The sequence below is a fragment of the Rhinolophus hipposideros genome (genome assembly GCF_964194185.1).
Source record: "Rhinolophus hipposideros genome assembly, chromosome: 13".
Taxonomy (NCBI): domain Eukaryota; kingdom Metazoa; phylum Chordata; class Mammalia; order Chiroptera; family Rhinolophidae; genus Rhinolophus; species Rhinolophus hipposideros.
Window position 1 is genome coordinate 71,295,688 of NC_138059.1, and position 26,345 is coordinate 71,322,032.

The 26,345-nt window shown below is 48.3% G+C and overlaps 1 protein-coding gene across 4 annotated transcripts in view; it reads right to left on the bottom strand.

Annotated features, from left to right (window-relative positions):
• The window catches only part of ZNF704 (zinc finger protein 704), a gene marked incomplete at its 5' end in the record, with an annotated part of 143,196 nt that extends 126,861 nt beyond the window's left edge, over nucleotides 1-16,335 (bottom strand). For 3 of the 4 annotated variants that reach the window (XM_081070923.1, XM_081070921.1, XM_081070922.1), the window contains one exon: nucleotides 15,922-16,335. In XM_081070923.1, coding sequence (XP_080927049.1) covers nucleotides 15,922-16,335 — 414 coding nt within the window. Of the gene's footprint in view, nucleotides 1-10,251; nucleotides 10,630-15,921 lie in introns of those variants that run through there. The other variant, XM_081070924.1, reaches the window with a different exon arrangement.
• Nucleotides 16,336-26,345: the final 10,010 nt, after the last annotated feature.

Sequence of the window (26,345 nt, forward strand, 5' to 3'; positions counted from 1 at the left end):
AGAACACAAAAGAGCTGGCATGCTCCCATACTCTGCATTCCCCTTTGAAGGACAGAGAAGCTCCACGTAGCAGACACAAACTTCTGCAAACACTGCTGAGAATTTGGGATGTCCTCCAGCCTGAGGGGGAGCTATTATATGTTTGAAAGACTGTGGGCTTCACTGGCCGCAGTGCTAAGGAACTGCCTTCAGAACCATGAATTCAGACTTGCTCATCAAGCCAGATTTCGAACAGGAGCGGCACATGCGAACACCCCGAAACAGGAAGAACACAAAAGATCTGCAAAATTATACCTGTCCGGGTCGCTCTTACTTGGGTGTTATTGGCCCTGAATGACATGAGTTTCCATGTCAAAACCTCCAGGATCTGACACATCTAAGTTGTCATTTTTATTCTCAGGAGGTAGGGAAGGGTGTGCTCTCATCTTAAAAGAGCTTCATAAAAATTGCTAAGGCAAGTGGGTAAGCCAAATGGGTAAGCCTCTGCTATACCAAAAGCTACACGGCACTCTTCATTTCTAGTCATAATAACAATAAATGCAGCAAAGCTACATTTTTGTCTTCTGTACTCCTGGCTGTTGTGTTGAATGTTCAAGATTTCGAAGGACGGACCACGAAGCTCCCGCAGTCTTAACAGGGAAGCTTCTCCTGAATCCATCACGTGGGAACGAACCGGCCTTTGGTTTTGCCGAGACTGTCGTCCCGACCAAGCTAACCCCGGGCCATGCCCATGTCACGGACGCATTCAAGTCACGGACGAATGACTTGCACACCCTCCACTGGTGTTTTTTATTTGTTGCCCTTGAGAGAAACTCACAGGTAGTTTCCAGCAGCAACTGTGCATTTCCTAAGCAGACACTTTAACACATAACTGATGTTGTATCTGGGAGGAGATGAACTAAAGGGCGTGAGTAACCCTGCTTTTCCAAGACTTCAGTGCACACACACACACACACAGAGACACACACACACTCAAGTCTTCATTCTGCTTCGAGGACTCATTATCAGTACATTTTTGAAGGAATCGAGACTAGTGGTGGCTGGGTTAGGGATGCAGGGATGGGAAAGCGGCTGCGTTGGCTACAAAAGGGCAGCGCGAGGGATCCTTGCGATGGGACTGCCGTATCTTCACGGTGCCCTTGGTCACGTGAATCTACACAGGTGACAACACTACACACACGCAGGTGCGTCCAGCCCTGGTGAGGTCTGAAGAGGGCCAGTGGGCTGTCTGCATCCGTGTCCTGCGTGTGACAGTGCACTAATTATGCAACAAGGTAGCAAGGCCGACGATACGCCGATACGCCGGGGGGTTCTGTGTATTTTTTTACAGCTGCAGGTGAATTTACGATGATCTGTTAAAGATGCTTTCCAAAGCTAAGAAAAGAAAAGGTAAAAAAGCTATAGATACACAGTCTACCACCATTTTACAGGTGAATAAAGGAAGAAGCAGCAATACAGGACGTTAGTCAAGATTGCACTAGCAGTTAAGCGCCAGACCAAAAATAAGACTCAGGCCTCTGAACTGTCCGCCATGCCATCATCCTTAACACAGATGACACAATAAGCAGCCACTTACTACCGTCCCAGTCCACACTGGGGGATTAACATGATAAAGACAGCTTCGAGCAGCTAAAAATCTAGTTGAGGACGCGTGTGGAAAACCATTAAGGGATTAGGTGAGCACAAAGTTTGAGAGTTACATAGTCTAACTTAAATATCATATGAACTTAGGGAAAAAAGATACAGAGGTATGTTTGTCCCACAGTTCTACTGCAAATCTGAACAAATCCGAGGCAAATAACTTCATTTATATAGAATAACCCATAAGAAAGGGGCTTCGTATCCGGAAGAACAGACACCCCAGTAAGTGCTGCGCTTAGGGTACCACATTACACGTGGAAGGGGGCGGCCAGTGGTTTCCCAGATGCTATACCACTTCCCTCCCTCCACCCTCCCCAGGGGCAAGCACAGCCACAAAAAACATCGCGGGGACACACAGGTCCTTTTCTCACAGAAAGAAGCCGCACACAACAAACACATTGGGGGTGGAATTCATTTTTTCCCTCTAGATTTAAATTGACTACTGTTCTAATCTGTGTCTCTCAAAGGTAACGAGGGCATTGCTGTGATGCTCAGTTCCAGCTGAATAGAAGCTTCGCCACCAAACACAGAAAGGACTGGACAGGTGTTCTCCGTCCGGGGTTACGTGGATGAGCTCAGCAGTGAGTTCCAGCAACAGAGACCATCGTGAGACTCTGGCCAGGATGCTGGTTTTTCAGGCACTGTTTGCCTGGCTCTGAAGATGATGGATTGTTAAGGTCTGAACATGAAGACGGAAACTTTCATGATAATTTTGTACATGTTGGAGCTTGCCATATCGCTGAAAGGCTCACTGACATGTTTCTTTTCAGACTGCAATTTTTCTTGCTCCCAATAAAACTTCTTTGCTTTTATTGCCCTATGAGTGTAACACCGGGACTCCAATTTAGCTTTTGTTGTGTTTCATGTCAGTGTTTCCTGAAATACGTGTAGTTTTTACATTCGTAAGTAATGCTAACTTTTTAGGATGTTCCTCAACTTTAGTGCGATTTTGCTGATTTTGTAGCTTTTATTTATATTTGCGTGTCAATCATGTACTAGGTTGGGGCTAATGTGGGCGCTAGCTTTTCATTACGGCCCCATTACCTGCTTTATCTCGCCTGCGTGGTACGGGAGTAAAGTCCCTTGTCTTCGGTTTGCTGTTAGGATTCTCTAACATAGAAATTTAGCTGTTAGCGTTTTGTGTTTTATTTTTCTTTTTTTCCAGAATGGGCAGGCTATCGTGATCTTTGCACAGCTTGTTATTTCTGTATTTATACAACTACCACTTAAAAACCATACATGACACATGCACGGGATAAAAAGTCTTGAACCCCTCCCTCCAAGAAAACCTTCCCTGTGCAACGGAAATGCATGTTATGAGATAGTGTGACACTGGCATGCGTGTCCGTGGCTGTCAGCAAGCTGGCCCCCTCCTGGCCGGGGCCTGCCCCCCCACCGCCATCACCATCCTCCCACCTGCCCCCCTGGCCTCTGGCTCCCGTGGGCTCTTGTGGCAATAAGGCGAATGGTCTAGAGAGCCATTCACCTTATTCTCCACTTTACAGTCTCTCTCGCAGCTGTTAGACTTAGAGCTACGATCATTTACTCCAAAGCCTTCGTGGACTCCCCTGTGTCCGTTAACGTTCCCTCTCCCAGGTTCCCAGCACTCGTGAGCTCATTACCAACAGAGCTCGAAGGCGCGGCTGTAAATACCAGCCACCCCCTACTGGACAGGAACACCTCAGGCGGGGACCATGGGAAAGGGGCTGGCGAGGAGCAGGCTTGCTTCCTGATGGTCCCCAGCCACCAGCATGCCGGACTGTGTGCGCTATTGTTTCGGCTTTGGAAAATAGGGCTGGGATAGTTCCCACGATGTAGGGAGAACCCTTGAGACAACTGTGCAGGCTGGGACGGGTTTTGTTTTCCCCAGCGGACCCTGGCAGCCCCGCTTAGGACTCCTGTTTAGAGCACCAGGGCTAAGAGAGAAAATCCTCGCGTGTCCAGGATCCTGAGTGTTATAGCCACGTGCAGGTGGGGCTCACTTTTCCTGTAGGTGAATCCCACTAGGGGGCAATCCCACTTCGAGAGAGCGATAGTTGAGAAAGGAATCCAGGGACCTCAGTCACTAGGGACTCCCAGAAAAACACGCGGTATGTTAAGTGCCCAACGTACTTTAGACAGTAAGGCTGAATATCTCTTGGCACGTTAAGATTTGCACCCGGAAAGGAAGGGCTGGAAAGCAATACGGGGCTTCCCGGACAAGAACTCTTAGACAGCTGTTGGGAATGAATGAAATGATTTGGGGATGGACTTCCACGTGGTTGTACTTATAGTAAAAATAGTAATCCCATCACTGTCGGGGCACATATGCCACATAAATCAGTTTTTAATAAGGAAGTTGCTACCCCTTTGACGGGTAAACTTTAATCACTGTTTTGTTGCTACTGTCTCTAAAATGCCTTATATTCTTGCCTCTCTATTGAGCACAACAAACCTCTCTGAATGGCATAAGGTCCTGGGAATATTATTAAACTGTAACATAGAAGTGGTATGCCCTCTGGAGCTCCCTGCCACTATGTTAAATTAACATATATTATTTCACACACTCACGTGTACAGCATTTTAAACACAGAGCCCAACGCCTCCATCAACACCAGTTTCATGCCTGCTGGTCTTACAACATTGGCTCTAAGTAGAGAGACGTACTGTCTTCCTGCTTATTCCTAACTTTTCATGCCTTGGCCAAGAAACCACATAACCACATTGATTGGGACTGAGTGTGAAGTAAGAGTGAATAAGGCAATGCCTTCGGGCACTGGGAATGCCTGGGAAGAAACAACCACTGCTAACTTTGAGCCCCCAAAGTACCTAGCCTAGTGCTTTCCATGCTGGAACATTAAGGAAATGTTTTCAGATTTGCAAGTGTGAGCTGTCATTTTACATCCAGTCCAGCTACTGAAGCACTGTTAACTTACTTTTATGTCTTAAGGTAGGTCACCAAGAGAAGGAGTTTGCCAGGCAGGTGTCCTCCCTGTGAGTGAGAGACACTACTTGTGTGGTCTGTCTGGAAGGATAGACACAGCGGGGTAAATGGCTGGTGGTTATTGATAAAGGATGAGGGGCAGTCTACGGGATTATTCGTTCCTTCTTTCTTCTTATCAGGACTTTCAAATATTCTACAAGTATCGCTCCTTTAATAGGAAAAAGTGATGGAAGACCTACGATAATTTTAGCAGCTCCGTGAAAAACAAACTTAAATGAGGAGAAACTGGAGGCAAGAAGTAAGCAATGAGGATACTATGGGAATGAGGAGAGTAACAGCTGGGGAAGACAAACACACACGATGGGGAAAAAATAAATCAGACTTGGAAACAGGTGAGATACGGAGAAGAAAGGTGATAGAAGGAAACGATCGAGTGTTTGTACAATGACATACTTAGTCTTATGTTCTATTCATGTAAACATTTGTTGATCACGCACTTCTACCTAAGCATTTTTATTGGGTACTAATATCACCAATATGGCAGAAAATGAGAATAAATGGGGGTTTTTGTTTTTGTTTGTTTTTTGGAGGGGAAGGAAGGAAAGACGATGATGATGGCTGGAAAGTCACTGTGAAGCGACTTTGCGTCACTAGTTCTACCCGGGTAGACGAAGACTGAAGCAAGAATGAGTCAGAATGGAAGCCATCAACATGAAAATCTACAAATACATGGCAGATTAGACAAAAAAAGGAGGCGGGGGGAATCAGAAAGAAAGGCTTCAAAGTCATTTATCAAGCCATCTTCAAACAGTCATGTAGCCTCTGGTCATGGCTACCGCATAATGAAATTGAAATTATAATGACTGGTAAGGACATTATAAGAAGTACAAGAGATGGGCATGTAACTCCAGGGACACAAGACCCAATCAATGTGTTGCTGTCACAAATCCAAGGGTGAAAAAAAGAAGGACAAAAGCATTCATTTCCCGTTACATAAAACAAAAGTCTTCTCTCCCAACTGATATGCTCCAAGTCCTATATTTTCCTCTATTTCTACTCCCCAGCACCTTCCTGTCAATTGTGCCAACTTTTTAAAAAAGGATACACCTAAAATACTTAGCAAAGCAAAGCTTAGAGGGACTGCCTAAGCAGAGCGCTCCTTTCCAACCCACTCAGCACGGCACAGCAAGAGAACAGAATGAGAGAAACTTGCTTAGAGTTTCCCTAAATCTCATGTTGACAGCATAGTCTGAAAACCTAATTTTCAAACAAGGCTTTTTTTAAAGACAGCAACTTTAAAATGGGATTTCCACCTCTCTTCGTAGTAACCTAAAAGCTCGAATATCATTCACGCCTTGATCCTAGCCACTAAGCTTCAGTTTAAAAGCCACTCCCTGTGCTTAGAACAACAGGAGGGAAAAAAAAAAAAAGGATTTTGGGGGTGGTGGTGCAGAACAGGAGCCAGCAAATATGTGCTTAGACTGGCTTTGCAACTTAGCAAATTATCAACCGCTGCCAGGATCTCAAATGAAAACTATAACAAGTCCTATACCTTCACTATCCTTCACTGTCATTCCATATTGTAATTTATCTGTTTGACTATTTCTCCCAAGAAATTGATTGTCCCATGAGGACCACTTGTTCGATAGCATACTCTCTGCATCCAGCTAAGTGGCTGGTACAGAGTAGGCACAGTTTTGACAGAAACTGCCCCATTCCTATCTAGGACTTATTTTTCCCCATCTATAAAATGGACATAATAATACCCACCACCCAAGATTACCAAGAGGACCGAGTGAAGTTAGCCATGAGGGTACTCTCAAAATTCTAATGCATTAAATGTTGGATGAAATGCACACGGAGCAATAGCCAATAGTCCTTACACAAGGTATTCAGCGTTCACAAATGCTGAACCCCTTTGTCTGCAATACCCACACTGGTGTTGACAGAAAATGTGTCAGTCCCAATACCTTACTGCATTTATATGCTCGTTTCATTTAGACTCTTCTGATGGTTTCAATCTTTTTCCTTTTAGAATGTGGAAAACCTATTGTTGTATACCCTTTCCTGGGTATAAACCCCTGTGATTGTTCTGCTCCCTGGGCACTGTTTGATTCTGTTATGATCCACTTCTCACACCTCCCTTTTTCCCCACCAGACTCATCGCGGAGCCTGATCTACCAAGAAAAGTTGTGTTCTCCACCAGTTTTCAAATTTCACACATGAGAATGGTATTCACAGATATACAAGTGAAAATTTACCACGTGAAATACTTCTTCTTTTAAAGAAATTGGATACTGAAGAAATTATCAGCTTATGAGGAAAAATATTTCAAAGCTTACATGACCCACTAACAACATTTTAACGGTTTTCTGAGCGTGTGACAATATAGTTCTTTAATAAAGCAGTTTTCATTATTCATCCCAAGGATAAGCCACTTATCCATGGATTTCTCATTTAGAAAAGTAATTATAAATCAGTATTTCCCAAAATGTATCCCAAGGGAAAGATACTATAGGAAAACAAAAAAGTCTCTATACTCCAATAAATATGTAAATGCTACAATCTACATTCACCTCCTTAGAAATTCGAAAGGCTCTGGCCATCTGTGATCAATAACTTCTTTTTAGGTACATGGATTTTGTACTACTCTTCCAATTCCCTCTATATTTAAAATAGTTTATAACTTAAACAAAAAGTCTGTATCTCTGTTCTTAACTGAAATCCCTCCAAGGTCTTCAGCCAGAGTCCTCACCGGCCCTTTCTGATGTCTCCCCAGTAGTAGAAGCAGGGAGATACAAGAGTTTAGAGGTAACTTTGTGGAAATCCTCACCTATGCAAAGAATAAAGAATGACTTCTTCGCCAACAAAAGCACAGCAGGCTCTTGCACCAAGGCCGAGGATGAGGGAAGGACCAACCCGCTCAGACAGGCTCAGCCACACGCAGCGTCCAGGGGGGATGGTGACGTCACTGTGTTTGCACTACAGCTTTCAGCAACATGTGTGGTCAGCCTTTTCCTGCCCGCTTGGGTGGCAGCCAGCTTTTCCCCAATATAAGTGGTGTAGGTCTGAATGGACTGATGACCCCGGAGATAGAACGTCCCTGTCCCCTTCGCATCAGTAGAAAGTGGCTCACAGCTTCCTGAGCTGCAGAGGGAAGACAGAAGCTCACCACACACAAAGGACACCACAGCGTTCAGAGGAGCAGAGCCACTGCAGGAAGCGGCTCTCGGAAACGCCTGGGTAGCAGGGGACCGTTAAAATGACTGTGGCCTTTTGGACCCTCAAAGTGTTAGAAAAGATCCCTTTCTGAAACCGTAACGGAAACAAACAGCCATCCATGTCTCATTCCAGGAGGTCTCTGGGCCACATTCAACAACAATAGATGATGCCAGAACAATATTATCCCAATTTTAGGTCATAGCACTGAACTGGCACAGAGATAGGAAGTAACCTGATAAGGTCACACAACTAGCAAGTGGAAAGCCAGCATTTGAACCCAGAGCCTGTGTTATTTGTTTGCTGCTTGAGCTACGCTGAGGTGACCGTGGGCTGGGGCAGCCAGTGGGGTCACCTGCTTTGACTCAAGCCTGCTCTCTCCATCTCACTAACAAGCCCACCATGAAGGTCATGTTAATGAACTAAAGTTATCCTGTCTGCGAGTTTCATCACGTGGTGTTTCAAGGCACGTAGCCTTTCAGAGAATTAGATTTAAAATGCCACAGCACTTTGGACACTCACTAATTCTAACTAGGCATGCCCGATGAGTCTGAAATCGGGGAGACTTCACATTCACCAAGCCTTCCATTACGACGAGAATGTAAGGAGAGCACGTGTGTCACGGTGACTGCTGGGACAGCATGCTGGGAGGCACCCACCCCTTCAGCGCTTGGCACCTCGAGGCTCCGTGGTCTTTTGCAAGGTCCTTGCCCTACAGCCACAGGCTCTCCTTCAAAACCCTGGAGTCGAGCCTGTTTGCCCTGCGTACATTTCACTGTAACACTGGATTTTCTAAAGCAGTATCTTCAACAAAGTGTAAAGACTCAGTCACTGTGACTCTGCTCCAGGAGTCTCAGGTTGTGTTCTGTTCCATTCCATCCAGCAAATGACAGCAACTAAGGTTATTTGCCAAATTCAGGGACCTAAACTCACCCTTGACTAACCACTCAGGAATTACTTCCTGGCCAAACCACAGACTCTTCTCCATACAGACTGGCTACAAATGTTTTCGGGTACGTATCACAATTCCACCCCAAATTGTGGCAGCCAAGGTCTCTCGACAGAGCGAATCTTGCCAAGAGGATTAAGAGGAAAGGGTCCCCCGAACCTCCATCTAGACAACTTGGCAGGGATTTGTTAGGCGGTGGGCTCCCTGAAAGTGGAAGGCAGCCCTGTCACTGTTACTTCCCACAGGGTCTCAGAAGCATGGCACCAGGGGCCCACCTCACACATCTAGCGACAGAACAGTGGATGGGAACATGGACAGCAAAACCAAAGAAACTCATCCTGGTTTCAATGACCCAGATGTGGCCGGCCAGAAGGGTGGTGATGAGGGTCTCCCAGCATCTCCGATGTGTCAGAATGTCTAATGGAAATCAGGCATTGTCCTTAATAAGACATGGTAGGGGGCAAGTAAATGGTCAAGTTTCCCTGACTTGAGCAGGCATTATTTCAAGTCTCTGTGACAATACTGGTCGTTCCCTGCAGATCAGAAGTTCTGATACCGCACAGTGCTATGGGGCGAGAAAGACCCCCCTGCGTCCCCCCGCCCCCATCCTCCCGGGGTGGAGGACACAGAACTCTGACGGCTACAGGTTTAATAAAGAATAGGGTCCCTGCATTTTAAGAGGTCAGGTGCACACACATGACTGTAGCTTTCTCTGGATCCATCTCCCCAAGAGGCGGGGCTACAGATTCAGGGAAGGGCTAGGCTGAAGCTCTCTCTCCCCTTTTTTCCAATGCTTGTGTTATGGAACAATCCACGGTCCACTAGCAGCAACATCTTGGTGAAGGAGGAGAGGCCCGGGTTAAGGGCTGAGTACACATCCCGTCTTCCAGGCCAGTTCACCACACCAGGCGTCCTGGGCCAGCCACTCACAACGAGATGGAGCCCATCTCTTGTGGTGGCCCTCCTCTGAGTGAGTGCACACATCCCGTGGGAAGTGCTCGGGGAGGGGGACCCGGCCCAGCAGGGCTCACAGAGGGTCCTACCCATCCTACCAAAGCCACAGCGAGCCCTTCTCCCTGAGGTATTTTACGAAGCAAGAACTTTGCCCAAACAGAAGTTGACAAGCAGTGAGTGGTAGACCACTTGAGAAAATTGTGGTTTTTCTATCTGCAACTCTGAGGGGTCATTCCAGGCTCAGAGAACGAACCTGGAAAGGAGGGCGGGAACTTGGGGTTGGCAGACCAGGGCCCTGATCCTGGGCCCACCTGCTTCGCCCCCAGCCCCAGCTGGACAGACATTTCACCTTTGCAGCCTCGGTTGTCAGTGGTCAAACGAGCGTGTCGGGTTACTAGATAATCTCTGTTTCCCTTCCAACTTCAGCAGTGAATGACAACTTTGTGTGGTATCTTAAGCACATGCCTTTCGCTGCAGCCAACACCAAGACCATTTGCAAGACACATGCTTGTTAGCAAATTGGAATTCAGTGTTTGCTACACAGTCTCTGCCAAAGGCTTCTTACCGTCATCGGATATTCAAGAGATAGACTCATAGCTGTGTCGGCCATCCCTGAAGAGCTGGCACACGGGAAGCGGCTTCCATCCGATTAGTATCTACTGCGCACCGCAAGCGGGAACTTGGACACATAGCACCTCATTGAAAAGCCTTTCTCCGCAGTTTTCCGCTAGAGGACATCTGGCGAGAACTCCTCGCAGGCTCCCGTGTCCAGCCTTTTCCTCCTTTCTACACCAGTAAATTATCAACCCCTTCAGATTCTCTGGGCCCTGAACAAATCCACAGCCTCACAATGCACAGCCCTGGGCCTTATTATCTGAGCCGCCGCTGCGTGGCCTCCACTGAGGAACAAACAGATTCTAGAATCCTTCCTCCCTTTCACAGTGGCCTTGGACCTTTCTTGATTAAACTCTGGTTGAAGAGACTGTGTACTCTGCCAGGAGGTTAGTTATTTTATTTCTATATTTGGAGGGAGGGGTGTGGAATCTTACCACCGATGGTAAATGTGTAAGCTTTCTTGGATCAGACATGGAAAATGATACAATACAAAGTTTCTCTTGTTGTCTCATTTAAAGCCTAAATCGGTGATGGTGAAAGGAATCAGATACATAGTAGCATGTATTCTTTTACCCCCTCAGCAATCTCAAATCGTCCTGGAAATAAATAGAAGGGCATACTTATCCCAAATCAATACAGGGAGAGCCCAAGGATTCTGGTCCAGGGATTAACAGCGCAGGCCGTGGGTGTCAGCCGTGCCCCCACCTGTGTCCACACGGCTGTGTGTGCTGGAACACTTCTAAGCCAGTGTCCTCAGTTGGACCAGGGGACACAGTGATTCCCAAGTCACCCTGTCTCATGAGATCCTCCCTCAGAGACACCATTTAGTACAGTCCCTGGCTCATACGGTCAGCAAACATTCATACGTGATAACATTAGTTGGGAACCCAAATTGTCCTGCATTTCACACCCACTCTTTCGCGGATTTCCCTGGTTCACCCTTTGTGTTCTCCCATCTATGGAGCCACGGCTGTTTCACCACCCGCCCTTTCTGAGGTCCCCTGCCCATCGTTACAGTCACAACCGTGCCACCTCCCTCAGTAATATGTTCTTCCCTTTCTTCGCTCTGTTCACCCACCCGGCTGAAGCGCGGCCCTGCTCAATCCAGCTGTCTCCTTTGTCTGTAAGAGACAGTGGAGGGTAAGGCGTAAGGGCGTCAGCGCTGGAGTGCGTCTGCCCAGGGCTTAAGTCCCTCCTCTGCCACTTAACACCTGTGTGTCTTTAAGTAGTGGGCTCATCACTTCTGGAAGATGAAGACGATCACGATAAGGCCTGAATGATCGGCGCGCAGTCATGACGTTGAAAGGAGACTGTACACTGTACTTGTGCCGACCATAGTAGGCACCCAATCAGCGTAAGCTTGGGTTCTTTTCATTATTATGATTGCTCTGTGCATGAGCCAATGGAATAACGTTGGGGAATCGCATGCCCGGAACCACAAACACCAGCGGGGTCCCTGATCTGCCTGGCACTCGCTCTGATCGCCCAAGTATGTCTGCTCTCCTGCTGTCCCACAGCGCTACGTCATGCCTTCAGCTCTTACTTCAAACCTCCTTCGCTCTCAGTGGACGAGCTTCTCTCCTGCTACAAGGGGAAAACGGAAGCCGTCATCTGACCAGCACCTATGTACAACGACCCAGCTCTGGGTTCACTGTCTCCACCTTCTCTGTAATTCAATGCAGAGAAGGGCTCTTGCTTCTGTCAAAGGCCAACCACTGTCCTTGGGGTCCAGGTCCCTCCGGAATGGATTTTCCAAGGGCTGTCCTCCTGCACTCGTCTCTCCTCTGGCTGCACCTTTGGTTCCTCCCTAAGGTGACACCCAGCGATCCTCAACTCCTTGTATATCGCCTCCCCTTAAGTATGGGTGGAACCCAGGACTCACCTCTAACCTACAGAAAATGGCAAAGATAACAGACTATTATTGCTGCTGTGATTACAGGGCATAATGTGAGACTCTAGCTCACTAGCAGACAGGTGCTAAGATCCTCCGTGCCGGCTTGATGAAGTAAGAGGCCATGCTGAGGGAGCCCAGGTGACAAAGCACTGTGTGAAGTAAAGGTGGGGTGGGGAAGGGGTCCCTAGGAGCTGAAGGTAGCCTCCAGGTGGCAGCCAGCAGGAAGCTGGGACCCTCAGACCCACAGATGCAAGGGATTGAATTCTGCTACCGACCTGCGTGAGCTCAGACGTGAGCTCTTCCCCAGTCCATCCTCCTTATGAGAACACAGCCCACCCAACGCCTCGGCTGCAGCTGGTGACACTTAGCACAGACCCAGGGAAGCTGAGCCTGACTCCTAACCCACAGCCACTGTGAGAGCTGTTGCAAGCTGAAAGCTTTGTGGTCATTTGTTATATTGCAATAGAAAACGAACGTGCTCTCCTTCTACCAAGTAATTCCCATCACGCTGCAATCACTGCACGGAGAGTCTACTGTATCCTGTCTTAGGAGAACCGAGAAAGTACGTGCTCCACGTGTTCCCCTCTCTCTGCTCTCTTTTCCAACAACATGTGTTAAAAGAGTTTTCCATCGGTCTCGCTGCATCCGCTCCTCCCATTCAGTGCTCAGCCCACTCTGGTCCCATCACTGACTTCACACTCCTTTGTCAAGGACACCAAGTAGTTCCACATCATCGAATCGGAGTGAACACCTCTCTATCCTTATCTTATTCAGTATCTCCGTCGGATTCCACACCTCTCAGCAGGCCTCACGTTTAGAACTATTTCTTCTCTTGGCTGACCAGACTTCACATTTTCTAGTTTTCCATCATTCACCTTTCTGCCTTCCCCTCCTTCACTCAAACGTCCTACAGAGACACTGCTGTGTCCCAGGGTCTGGCCCAAGGCTCTCCTGCCCTGGCCCACTGCACTCCCTCTCTAGTCCCAGCTTTAAATGACAGCAACGTGCTGGTGATGCCCCGAGTTTTCTCTCTAGCCCCGACCTCTCCCCTCCATTCCACATCCTACAGCCATCTGCCTAATTGCAGTTTGCACTTGGACGTCTAACTGTCATCTCAGACTTAACGTGTCCGACTCAGAACGCCAGTCTTTTGTTCTCCTGGTGTTCCTGATCTTAGCAAACGGCTCGCCTAACCAACCTTTACATCAGACCAACCTCTACATCGGGGCCTCGCGCTGGATTCTCTCTTTCCTTCACCCCCGCCACTCTTCACAACAGATCCTGAATTTGTCTGCTCCTCGCTGATCCGGCACCAATCAGCCTCGGGCAAACTGCCCTCACCTCTGGCTTGAACTACAGAAACAGCCACCTCACAGACATCCCTGCTTCTCCCCGCTGTCCTCTATATTCCACGCGGCATGGCCTTCTTAAAAACACAAACTACCTTGTATGCCTTTACTGCTTAAAACGTCCAGAGGCTTCACACTCTACCTCGTCAAGGCCCACCAGGCTCTATGCTGCTGGCCCCCACCTGACCTGCCTCCCTGACCTGCCTCCTACCTACCCCGTTCCAGCCACACTCACCTTTTCCTGCTTCCCACATCAAGACTTTTGCAGTTGTTATTCCCTCTTCCTGGGAAGAGCTTCTCAAGCTGCATGTCTCAGATCTCAGGTCACATGCCCCCTCCTACGGCCGTCTTCCCCATAACAGCTTTCTCTTCTTCCTCCCAGACTCGGAGATACCACTATTTCCCTCATAGCGTACATCACAATCTCAAAGCACCATGCATATTTGTTTGTTTGGTTGGTAGTTGCTCGGACTCCTCACACCAGATGTAAGCACCTGGAAAGTGTGTACTGCTGTGTTCTAGAAGAGCACCTGGCACACAGTAGGTGCTCAATAAATGTTTGAATAAATGAATGCATAAGTATAAGATGTTGGCATTTTTATATGCCTTAGAATAAACTGATCCTGTTCTCTCCCATCAGAAAATGTCTTCAGATGCAGTGTTAAGACGACTGGAAAGCAGTAAAAATTACACAAATTATACCTCAAACTACTCAATATATACATTCTTAAAAAGTTGCCGGAAAACCAAAACATGAAATAAAGCCCAGTTTGAGAGAACTGAACAGAAATTTGTCCGATGGGAAAAGTTTTTTTGATACTGTGAATGATCACGCCCCAGTTTTGTGTTTTTATAGAGTTGATTTTCCCCTCCTACATTGGGGTTGTTTGATCACGGAGCAGAAATTACAATTAATTTTTCTATCACAAACTGTGCAACCACTGTTCAAACCACAAGACATATTTTCAATATCTCTGGACGAAAATGCTAAGGAGTCACTTACTCTTGTTACGCCATGTCATTGATGCCATATGACTTAATTCCAAACCCAGCTATGTCCTGTAGCCATACAATGTAGGCTTTTCAATAGGCCGTGGTAACGATTGCGGTCATGGTTTGGATGCCAGCAAGCAACTGTCAAAAACTGTCATCCCAAATGACGGCTCGCTGAAAATTTCTCACTCCCAGAGCAGATACTTCCAGGGTGGTCTAGGAATGAAATGTGTGATCATGCCTACTCTGGGGCTTTTCTCAATGCTGATGTTTTAAATGTTTCTTTGGAAGTACAATTTCATGCTTTGGGGAGCCCACTGTTATGCAAGCCCTCACAAAATTAAGGGAAAAAAAGTCTCCATGAAGCTCACTCGTTTGTGCATTTTTTTTTTCTTCCTGATATGCCAATATCTTCTGAGAAGTCTGGGAAACAGTTACACAGTTGACTTTAAGAACCACTCTGAAGAAAAACCACTCACTCCATCCTTACCACTTGCTGCCCTCAAAACTTCTTAGCAACACACACTGTGCAGGAACCCCGGAGTGGTTTGCCTGTCCAATCGCACGCCTGGAAGCCCAGCCAGTCAGTTGTGTAATAACAACCCCCTTATCTCCTGAAGATACACAAATGCAACCATCTCTCGGTGTTTCGGCGCCCAGAGACTTCTCTGGAAGCCTCAGCAGAAACTCACATCCATTTCCAATGCTAAATCCACCCCCCCCCTTCCCCATTTCCCCCATTTCCGCCTGTTGGCTCATTGCAATTTTGAGGAGGGAAAAACAGCCCAAATGCTACACAATGTCGACTTTAAACCGGGAGGGCAGGAGGCACCGCGAACAGCTGGCCGCAAAATGCATGCAGACACCGAGGGCTGGGCTGTCGCCGCGCCGGGCTTACCGGTTCCCTCCCGGGGCCTGCGGTGACGGGAGCTCATCCCCAATCCTCGTTGGATGAGGACAGGCTGAGAGATTGACAGGGGAAGCTGCTTGCTAGTTGCACAGAGCCCGACTCGCCCTCCAAAGCAGGAGGAGGGGACAGTCCTGCTTCCCGGGGAAACTGGTGTCTCAGCCCTGCTGCCGCGCACGTCCCCACCTGGCGCTGCCCGGCGCCGGCCTCGTCCCACCTGCAAGTTCCCGACCTCGCGGGGACAGGTGGCCTTTCCCCGCGGCCGCGCGAGGCGGCAGAGCTGAGCGGCCTGCGAGCCCCGGGCAGCGGCCGGGGGGGGGGGGGTGCGGGGCCCGGGGGGGGGGGTGCGGGGCCCGGGGCGGGGCGGAGGGGAGGGGAGCCGGCCCCACGCCGCCCGCGCCCGCGCCCCACGCCGCCCGCGCCCCCCCCCCGGCCGCCCGCGCCCCCCACGGCCCGCGGGCCCCGCGCCCCACGCACCTTGAGCGCGCCCCGGGCCGGAACCCTGGGCCCCGCGCGGCCAGGGCCGAGCGGCACGAAGCGCTCCTCGCCGTCGTCGTCGTCGTCGTCGCCGTCCGCCAGCTCCACGGCCGCGTCCTCGTCGTCGTCCTCGTCGTCGTCGTCGTCCTCGTCCGCGCCCCCTCGGGGCTCCTCCCGCACCCGCCCGAGCGCCCGGCGCCGCCGGCTCCCGCCCTCCTCGTCCTCGTCCTCCTCGCCGAGCAGCAGCAGCAGCGGCGACGCGGCGGCCCCGGGGACCCGCGTGGGGCCGGAGCCCACGCCGCGCGGCAGCGGCGGCCTCCCGGAGTCGGGGCCGGGGCCGGGGCCGGGGGCGGGCGGGGGGCCCCCGCGGCGGCCGCCCGGGCTGGGGCGCTTGGCCAGGCGGCGCGCCTGCATGCCGGCCGCGTCCCCGGCCGCGAGGGGCCGCCTGCGGGCGCGGGCTGCGCGCGGGGCCGGCGCGGGGCTGCGGCGGGGCGGGCGGGGCGGGGCCGGCGGGGAGCGAGCGGCGCGCAGCCGCCTCGGCCGCCCCGGAGCCGCGGGCCGCGCTGCGCCCCGTGCGGCCGGCGGCCGGGCCCGCGCCTCCCGGGCCTACAGGCCGCCCCGCCCGCAAAACCCGGCCTGGATCGCGCCCGAGCGGCCGGCCACGCGGGGCGCCCTCCCCCGCGCAGCCGAGGCCTCCGGCCGCCCCCAAGCCGCGCACCCCCCACGTGCATCCCCCCCACGTGCACCCCCAAGCCGCGCACCCCCCACGTGCACCCCCCCCACGTGCACCCCCGCGCCGTGCACCCCCGCGCCGTGCACCCCCCACGTGCATCCCCCCCCACGTGCATCCCCCCCACGTGCACCCCCGCGCCGCGCACCCCCACGTGCATCCCCCCCCACGTGCACCCCCGCGCCGTGCACCCCCCACGTGCACCCCCCACGTGCATCCCCCCCCGCCGCAGGCCGTGGGGGGGTCCCCGCGCCCGAGACAGCGGGGAAGGGGCACCCGTCCCAGACCCGGCGGGGGCTGCGTGTCCCCGGGAGTCACCAGGGCGGCGGGACCCCGCACACGCTCCCGTGGCACCGCCGGGCAGCCTGTGCGCCTCGGAGCGCACCCCTCGGGGGGCTGCCCCGGAGGCCCCGCGTCCCGTGGGAAGTCCCCGCGGTGGGCTGTCGCGTCTGCGTGTGCCCCCGGCGCGCCTCCTCGCACGGCCGCGGCCTCCGGGGAACACGCAGCGCTGGGGGTTCAAGACCGCAACAGTGGGTATTTAAAAAAAAAAAAATTAGTGGGAGGTAAGAACAAGTCTGGGCACCAAGCACTTCACCCGTTTGCCGCATCACTAAGGAGGCTGTCACTTTCTGAGAGTTCTGAGGTGACAAAGAAAAGTCACTTGCCGCTGTGAGGGGGGAGGCTGTCTAGCAGGCGCCTTACATTCAGGTCACAGGGCCCCGTCCTCCCCTGGTGGCCGTCCTAACGCACCGGGGGACCATGGCCTTGCAGCTCAGCGCCCTTTCACTGTAATTACTGGTGGAGGTTTAACATGTGCCCTGGGAGACACTTGAAGGGCGCTCATTAAATGCGCACTTATGGTGTCTTCCAACTGTTGAACATTTCCACGGGGATGATGACAAAGATTCTAAAAGGAACTTTTTGTTCTCCCTGAATCCGATTAGCTTCCTGATAGACCTATTTCAGGTAATGACACGCTCATTAGAATCACTCAGGCCCAAAAATAGCGGGACCATATTAACTCCCTTCTCTCCCGAATCCCTGGAGGCAGTGGCCCAGCAGTCAGAGCCATTGTTCTGCCTGGAATGTCTCTGGCATCCTCTCCTCCCCTTCCATCCCCAAAGCTCCTACAGCAGCAGTTCAGGGCGACAAAAGAGACCTCTCTACACCCAGTTTCTCCACGACACTCCTTCCCCGACCCCTCCAGAGAGCAGCACTGGCTCCATCTTCCCCAGACTCCCTTCAGATCATGGCATGTAGTGGTTGCATTTTTCATTCGTAAATATTCCATTTAAAAAATTCAGAGAGTGAAAACGACTGGGGCCTTTGAAGAGATGGGTGTGTTGGATGAAAGAATGGAGAAGGGTCACTGAAGTGGTTTCAGCCCGATTGCAATTCCTTTACTGTGGTAGGACTGGGAGATGATTTGAGAGAGAGGCAGTGGGCGGGGTCTTTCTCTGACCAGAAGAAGAAAAAATGTAGTTAAGCCCAGGGTCTCAGGAGCCAGGCCTGGGTCCCAATCCCGGCTCTGGAACTGAGCAGCTACGTGTCCTTACTTATCCTCTATTGGTGCCTCAGTTTCCCCATCTGTTAAATAGAAATAATGGTAGTATCTATGTAATAGTAAAGTTGTTTTGTAGAATAAGGAGTTAATGTATGTAATCGGCTTAGAGGAGTACCTGGCAAGGTACTGGGAAGGTCTGGGTAAGGGCCTCATATTAAATGTGTTGATATAAACACGGTAGCTTGGGATACTCTCTAAGAATAACAAATTGGCTCACTTGTAAGTAAGCTCAGAACTGTCAATAACTAGCAAAAACATGCTTTTAAAGCCCGACTACATCTCATCAAGGGGCTGTGGTCAGGCCAAGGATAAAGCTTTTCATGTCTGAAGTTGCCACAGATGAAAGAAAGTAAATGTTTTCCTGAGAACTGAGAAGAAAGATGGATTTAAGCGAGTCCATGACTGGTATTCATGGTTTAGTAGAAGAAGCACTAATTTACACCATTGTACTTTCTTTCAGAATTCCTATATACACTTTGAAGTCAGCTTGTTTTTTCTCTCAGGCCAGAGCCCACACATATCCATTCTCTGGCCCTAGAAAGACTGGCCTTGGTATTGGGACCACGAAGTGAAGGCTAAGGTCCCAGAAGCGGTTTGGCCAGGCTGCGCTGTGAGGGGGGAGAAGGGTCGAGACGGGCAGTGAAAGCAGCATTATCCAGGCACGTGCAGGCCACAGAAGACCAGCCTCATGAAATAGAGGACATTTACTGGGGAGTGAAATCAAATGACCTAATTCATCAGGAATCAAGAAATGGCTGAAGCTACAGGCTCGTGACGCATTGCACGCATGCTATGGGCTCAGAAGTCAAGAAATATCTCATGATGCCAAGCAAGTGGGTAGGAATCGTTGCTGAAACAAGACACATTTGTACCTCCAAACGGGGCACAGTTGCCACCGAGAAGGAGGCGTGCCTATGAGCCAATGCATCTTCCAGACACTCCTATTTAACACATCATCATTTAAAACATTCTGTCATTCATGCAACATGTATTTATTATGCCTGCTATGTGCCAGGCCTTGTTCTTAGCACTGGTGTGCAGTGGGGAACAAAATAACTCTCCTCAGGGAGGGGAGGAGACAATAACCAGAGAAAATAAGCAAATGGCATGATTCCGTGGATGCAATACATGCTACAGAGAAAATAACGTGGGGGGAGGGGGAGAGGGGTTGGAGAGCGCTGGAGGTGTAATATGAATATTGTAAAATGAGTATTGATATTTAGTATATTTAATTATTTATTATTGTAATTATATTTTACTTACAATTATTTACAATTTTACTTATTTATAATGCCATGCATGTATTGTTCTGTTCTATCTATCTATAATTAATACTGTAAATATGTTAAAACAAACACGAGAAGAGTATGGAGTGTACTGTGAAATTTGAATGAAAACTTGCAGCAGCGGCTGTTTCAGGCAGTGTAATGGACTCCATCTTCCTGCCTTTTAGGATCCGTTCTTCTTTGTATCCCGTGTGCTTTTGTGTCCTGTGGGCTTTGGTTTGGGAAGTGTTGAGGAGAACCACGAATGGACGTTGGAGTGAGTACCATTCCACAGCCACAGAGCAGCTGGCTGCCTCAGCCGGGTTTCTTCTGACTCTAAATGATTCTTAAGCCTTTGAGTTCTGAACCCCAAAGATACCCCAAGCATTTTTTTTTTTTTTGGTATGAACTGAGAAATTGTATGAACTGAGAAAACCAGGCTCCATTTGACCTTGGTTTCCATTGTTTTTAAATTCAAGATTCAGAAATATAATAATCACACTCCCCAAATCGTGAGGTGTGAATGACCACCACCAGGAAAAGACAACAAACTAACCCACCAGCCATCGTCGTAGCTCTTCAATGTCCTTGCGAGGGGTGGGTCCTCTTAAAAATTATTTTAAAACTGGAGGTAGAATTCTGCCCTTTAAATAGGTTATACAAGTATGACTGGCTTAGTTTTTCCACACTTCTGGGAAACTTAGAAATGGCTTCAGCTGATGACTGTCATCCCACTGCATGAAAAATAGATTAAGGTTAAGAAATCACTCAACTATAACAAACTTTAGGCTGAAAGCCTGTGTGAGTCAAGCATAAACCTCCACCCAGAGAAATGTTTCTTCCATGAGCAATTAACTTCAACCTTCTTTAACAAGACAGTGTACTTTCAACACAGTTCTTTAAAATACCTGCCAGACTTAGATTTTTTTTTTTTGGTAGAGAAGATAAAAATGATAGAATTACTTCCTTTTATAGGTAACACATATTTGCTGTTTTAGGGTGTGTGTGTGTGTGTACAGAGAAAGAGATTTTGTCTTTGTTGTTTCCCGGTCACTTTAAGTCATCTCATCTTGGCATTTGAAAAGCAGTAGAAAGACCACTGGACTGGATCCCAGAGAGCTGGGTTCGAATCCTGCTCTGGGGATTACCAATCACGTGACACTAGTTACGTGCCCAAATCTCTGCAGGGTTCACAACTCTAAAACGAATGAGTTGCCCTCTTTAAGGTCTTTCAACTCTTGAGCTCCATGATATAAGGTATTACCCAAAAGTATGTTTTAAAATTAAGCCAAATGCCCATTATTAAAATCCACAGATGGAGTCTAATATGTTTGCCTGCAAATGTATGTACATATGTTTATTTATAGAGATCTCTTCTAAGGCAATCTAAGATGCCATATCTTAGGACTGCCATTCCGCTCCTATAACATCATCTTTAATTTCATTGGCCTTCCCTGCTTTGCTAGGAGTGCAAAAATTAGGGAATTATGCATGTGCTTGCTGCTATCTTATTTTGCTAGTTATTTCTTCGGTAATAAGATTTTCTAATGGCTATAAAGCAAACAGTTGCTGTTTTTTATTGTTTGTGTTAATGTCCCTTTCCACAAAATGAGGATTGCCTTAGTCTAAAATGTGTATATATTTACGTCCTACTGATGGTATTTTCATATCTCTGATGCTTTTCTCTCATCTCCCTTTTCCTATAGCTCTGGTACAAGTAACCGAAATCCTCCTCACCCTAAAGAAAAAAGAAGGGAAGGGATTTATGAGCTTCGATAACTCAGACACAGATGGGCCTGAGCTAGGGGAAAATGAGGTCCAGGGCTCACGTGATGTGTGGCCTTCTGTCTCTGAGTGTCAGTTGTTTCATTATGTGGTCCGTTAGAGCCAGGGCTAGAGACAGCCCTGGTCACACACCTGTCTGTCACCCTTGTGACCAGGGACAGGGGGTCCTTGACCTCCTGTAGCAGTTAAAGAAATCTCAGAGAAGGACCCTGGCTGGTCCAGCCTGCAGCATGAGCCCACATCATTGGAATGCTGTGATTGGCCACCTTTCAAACTACATGGTCAGGGGGAAAAGGGATAGATACTGTAAGAGACAGACGAACGTAAAAGGTGTTATACACATAACTAATACTATCTGAAATCTGAAACACACAAACAATTCAAAGGGGAAAATAATCACATCTAATCTCTCTACCCAAAGACAACCACTGTGATTGTTTGGTATATTTATTTTTATTTCTTTTCTACGCATCATTTCTTTTTTTGTTATGCATTATGTTTCCACCTGGTTTTATAATGTAAGCTTTTCTTTCACACGTGGCAATATGACTTGTAGATGGATTTTTGAGCTAGGAGGAAAAAAATAAATCATGAAACGATTACAAACTAATGTACATGATTATTTTTATCATCTCTGGGGAATGACAGCCGTTTTCAACAGCACATGAAGTCAGAGCCATAGCAAAAGGTTGACAAATCGGACCCCCAAAAACCTTTAAACTGCATGACAAAGACACCATTGAGAAGTTTTAAAATTGGTGAAAGACAATTAGAAGGCATTTTTCCACATAAAACCAAGGGTTCATATACAGCAAAATACATCCAATTCAGGATTATTAAAACAATTAAGTATACTGTTCACCGATCAGACTGGTGGACATTTTAAAGCTTTGATAATATTCAGTGTTACTGAGTGTATGGAGAAATAGGTACTTATGTATACTATGGCAATACCGTTAGTATATTGCCGTCTGCCGTCTGACCCAGCAATTCCACCTCGAGCTCGCTAGCCTATAAAAACATGGTACATGAGCACAAAGAAACACAGACTGGGTACTTGATGCAGCACAAGATTTAACAGCAAATATTGAAAACAGAGGGAGTATTCATCAAAAGGAGAATGGTTTAAGAAAAACATGTCTCTGACAATGTGTGAGCTACTATGCAGCAGCTCGAAAGAGGAAGAGAGTAAAGAGTTCAAATTTTTAAGTGAAAAGGGCGAGTGATAAAGTAATATTCAAACGTGATCTCACTTGTGTTTAGAACAAAACCCCACAAACGTGCTTTATCCTTGCACATAGTAGGATTTCAGATGGAAAGACGGGTCAAGAGTTGGTGCAGTGTCTGAAGGATACCTTCCCACCTCGGGAGAGGTAATGGCATTGAGGCTAGACGCAAAGAGAGTCTCCTACTTTCTGCATTTTGGGGCTTTTAAACTAGAATGGATTCAAATGCTGCCTAGTGCATTTTTAAATGAAGAGTAAAAATTTGCTCTGAAAATTTTTCAGAGCACAATTTTCACTAGAGACTCTTCTGTCAAGCCGTGGTGCCATGATTTCACTATGCCTTGCGATTTTGTACAGAAAGCATTATACATTTCTTGGATTCTTTCCTTAGTTTCAGGGCCAGAAGTGGACTCAGTGGTCAAAGGGTACATTTTACTAGGCTTTCTGGAGGCGTTGCCTCAGTTTACATTCTGACGACCACGGTAAAGTGGCCAGTTTCCTGTCCTCTGCTTTGCTCTCATCGTATCTCACGCTTTCCCTCTTTCCCTCTTTGCTACTTTGATAAATGTTCCATAAAATCTCATTTTGTTTTAGTTTGTTTTTTTGATCATTGAGAAAGAAAAGTCTTTCCTCTTGTGTTCAAGTTTCATTTCACTTTGTGTGAATTTTCTTCTTATCCTTTATCCACATGCCTGTGAGTCTGGGTTTTCCTTCCCACTTGTATATGTGTTCTCGACATTAAAAATCCGACCATCTTATTTTTTTAAGTACTTTGTTTTCACATTTCTTCCCGTTTTCTTCCCAAAGCTATAGACTTACCTGTAGCTCTTTCTTTTCCTTTCTTTGCTGATTTTATTTACAAGTTCTTATCACTCTTTCCCCCTGGACAACGTTTGTACTGACAGCTTTTGCTGGGCTTCGTCCCTTATCACTTTCCTTCAGTTCTTGTTTTCCATAAAAAAATGTTTTTTTCCATCAAGGCTTCCTTTCAGCCTCCATTGTTTTGTCTATATGTTTATGTACTATAATAATTTCCTTATAGTATGAGATGTGTGATTGCCGGGATGAATTCTTAAAATTCCGTGTTCAGATTTGATCCTCCTTAGTTACTGATTACATGCTTTCCGGTGTGTATTTTAGTTAACAACCCTTGGTTAATCCTTTCATGCGAAGAGAAATATTTCTGAGTTTAAATCATCAGCAGCACCATGATAATATCTGTAATAAGCAATGGTTTTCAAAATACTAAACCCACCCCCTCTGACACACTTAACAGGAATACAAATGTGAGCATATGAATGGCTCATCTGCTAGTGCATGCTGTGATGATGGAAAGGTCGCTGCTCTGTCCAGCGAGGTAGCCACGCGCCATGGGGATAAGACCTTAGAAGCTTCTCTTCCATCCCCTGCACCTCCAGGAACTACCCCATTTTAGTTCCTCTGTTTATTTTATTGTCAGGCTATCCCAGAGGGGAGAAGGACCTGAATTAACCCCAGCAGCCTATTAGAAGAGTCTGGGAAGCTGTCACATATAATGAGACCTCAGCACATGCCGATAGAAATGCCCCTAGGGTTCCTTAAAAGCTAGTTGTAAATTTCTTTCTGTTGTTGTTATTGGTACGCCTGTGAATATGAAAAAGAAACGAGAGGCTGCATTTTGTAAGGAGTGTAAAAATTCTCCGTGCTCACCATGCTTACTAGGGTCAAGAATTTTCCCTCAACCACTGCAGATGTAAGGACTGTCCGTGCAGCCCACAGCGTGCATGGGTGAAGGAGGGCAGAGCAGGGAGCAGCAAGCCTGACCATCTTCCATTTTTCTCGCTGTGGATGCAGCGATTCCTGGCAGTTGTTTTCTCTCGTCTCTGCAAAAGCGAAGGGGGAATTGCTTGTCCCACCACCTCCTACATACCAACCCCACTGTCCCCATGCTTCCAATGACCCCTCTGTTTACCTAGTCACAGCCACTGCCACCATCACCACCACCACCATCACCACCGATGTCTTGCTTCCTCTTGCCACATGGCAGGTAAAGCTGCCTTCCCAGGCCCTGGGCTTCAACAGAAATTCCAATCAAAACCTGGTGCAAATACTGTTGTTGCTTGCTCCTTTCCAGAAGTTAAGAGGAGGGAAGAGAAGAGAAATGAAGAGGAACAGAAAAGGAAAGAGAAGAAAGAGAAAGAGAAGAAGGGTGAGTAGCAAGAAAATATGAGAGTCTTGGGTCTTTGGTAATTTCCTACGTTACATACTGGGGGTGCCAAAAAATGCATATATGTGACTTGTATTCATCTTTGGTTATCAGTATATATTGAGTATTACAATTGATATAGTTTTCTCCTTTCTTAAAATGTGGATGCTTTTTTTGCCCCCCCCCCCCATATAATCACATGTCAAAGGTTTTCTTCTGTTTAGCCTAAGTATATTCTGCCTCAGTGTTCTTTGGCTTTTACGCATTGATGCTGAAATATGTGACACCTTATCTCCTGAAATCATCCCAGAAAGAGGCCAATGGCTTATATTTGGGCCTTACAGCATCTCTCTTTTTACAAGGGTGCTCACTCTAACACTTGGTTTTGAACCTCAGAGCAGGCAAAGAAATTGACACTGATTCCAGTGGGTCATAGGTGGGGACTGTGTCTGAAAGATTTAAAGACCACACATAGGTATTGTCTGCATGTATCTTTCCCCAAAGTTTATATGGTGAAACCTAACCCCCAGGTGATGGCATTAGGAGGTGGGCCCTTTGGGAGGTGATTAGGTCATGAAGGCAAAGTCCTCACGAATAGGATTAGTGCCTTCCTACAGGAGACCATGAGAGCTCTTTCACCCCTTCCATCCTGTGAGGACGCAATGAGAAGCCCTGTCTGTGAGGACGTGTGGCCCTAACAGACACTGAATGTGCCGGTGCCATGAAACCAAATGTTGGTCATTTACAGGCCATCCAGTCAATACGGTACTTTGTTATAGAAGCATGAACAGACTAAGACAGTGTGTATGTGTGAGTGTAGACTGTGTGTGTGTGAGTGTGTGCGTGTGTATGTGTGTGTGTGTGTGTTTTAACTTCCACTTAGATGGTTCAGCCTGATGCAGTTTTGGCCGGGCATGTAACAAATCCAGGTCTTGCAAATTCATTTTGCAAGTCACACTCTGAGACCTGCCTCTGCTATGTTAACATATTCACTACTCAAGGGGGGGTCATGTTCTCTGTCCTTACATGGTTCGCTGCACAAGAGCCAGCACGCATGCACACAGTCCTTGTTTAAGACGTCCTCGTTAAGGACATGGCTGTGACATTTTGCTTGAAGGTTTGCAAATCTCTTAACAGATAAGCCATCACTCCTTCCGCTTCTCTCACCTTGGTGTCACTTCAGAGTACCTGGTAGGGGGCTGAGGACTTCCGTGGTGATCTGTCAGTGATGGGGACACATTCTCGGGTGCTTCCTCGCCCTGGGACTGCACACAGGAAGTCAGAAGGAAATTTCTTGCAGGTGTTAAGCAGATAAACCCACAGCAGAAGCTGCAGGCGGGCTCCGGCCCCACGCGCTCCCCGTGTCCTCCAGGGCGCTCGCCCACTCCGAGTACTCCTGTCCTGGTTTTCCCGCCGCTGCCTGGCTGTCAGCACGCGGGGCTGCAGGCAGGGCGGCTGCGCCAGGCTCCCCAGCTGTCAGTGACTCCTACAGTGGGAGCCAGATTTTGGCGCCACAGCTGGGAGTCAGGCTTTTGTTCCACAACAAAAACTGCCAGCGCCCAGCCCCGCGAGGCCCGCGTGGAGGAGCCCTCCTGGTGAACATGCCCATCATCAGTGACAGCTTCCTCTGCTTCCAAATAATCCCCGGGAGACAATGTGGCCCATTGCG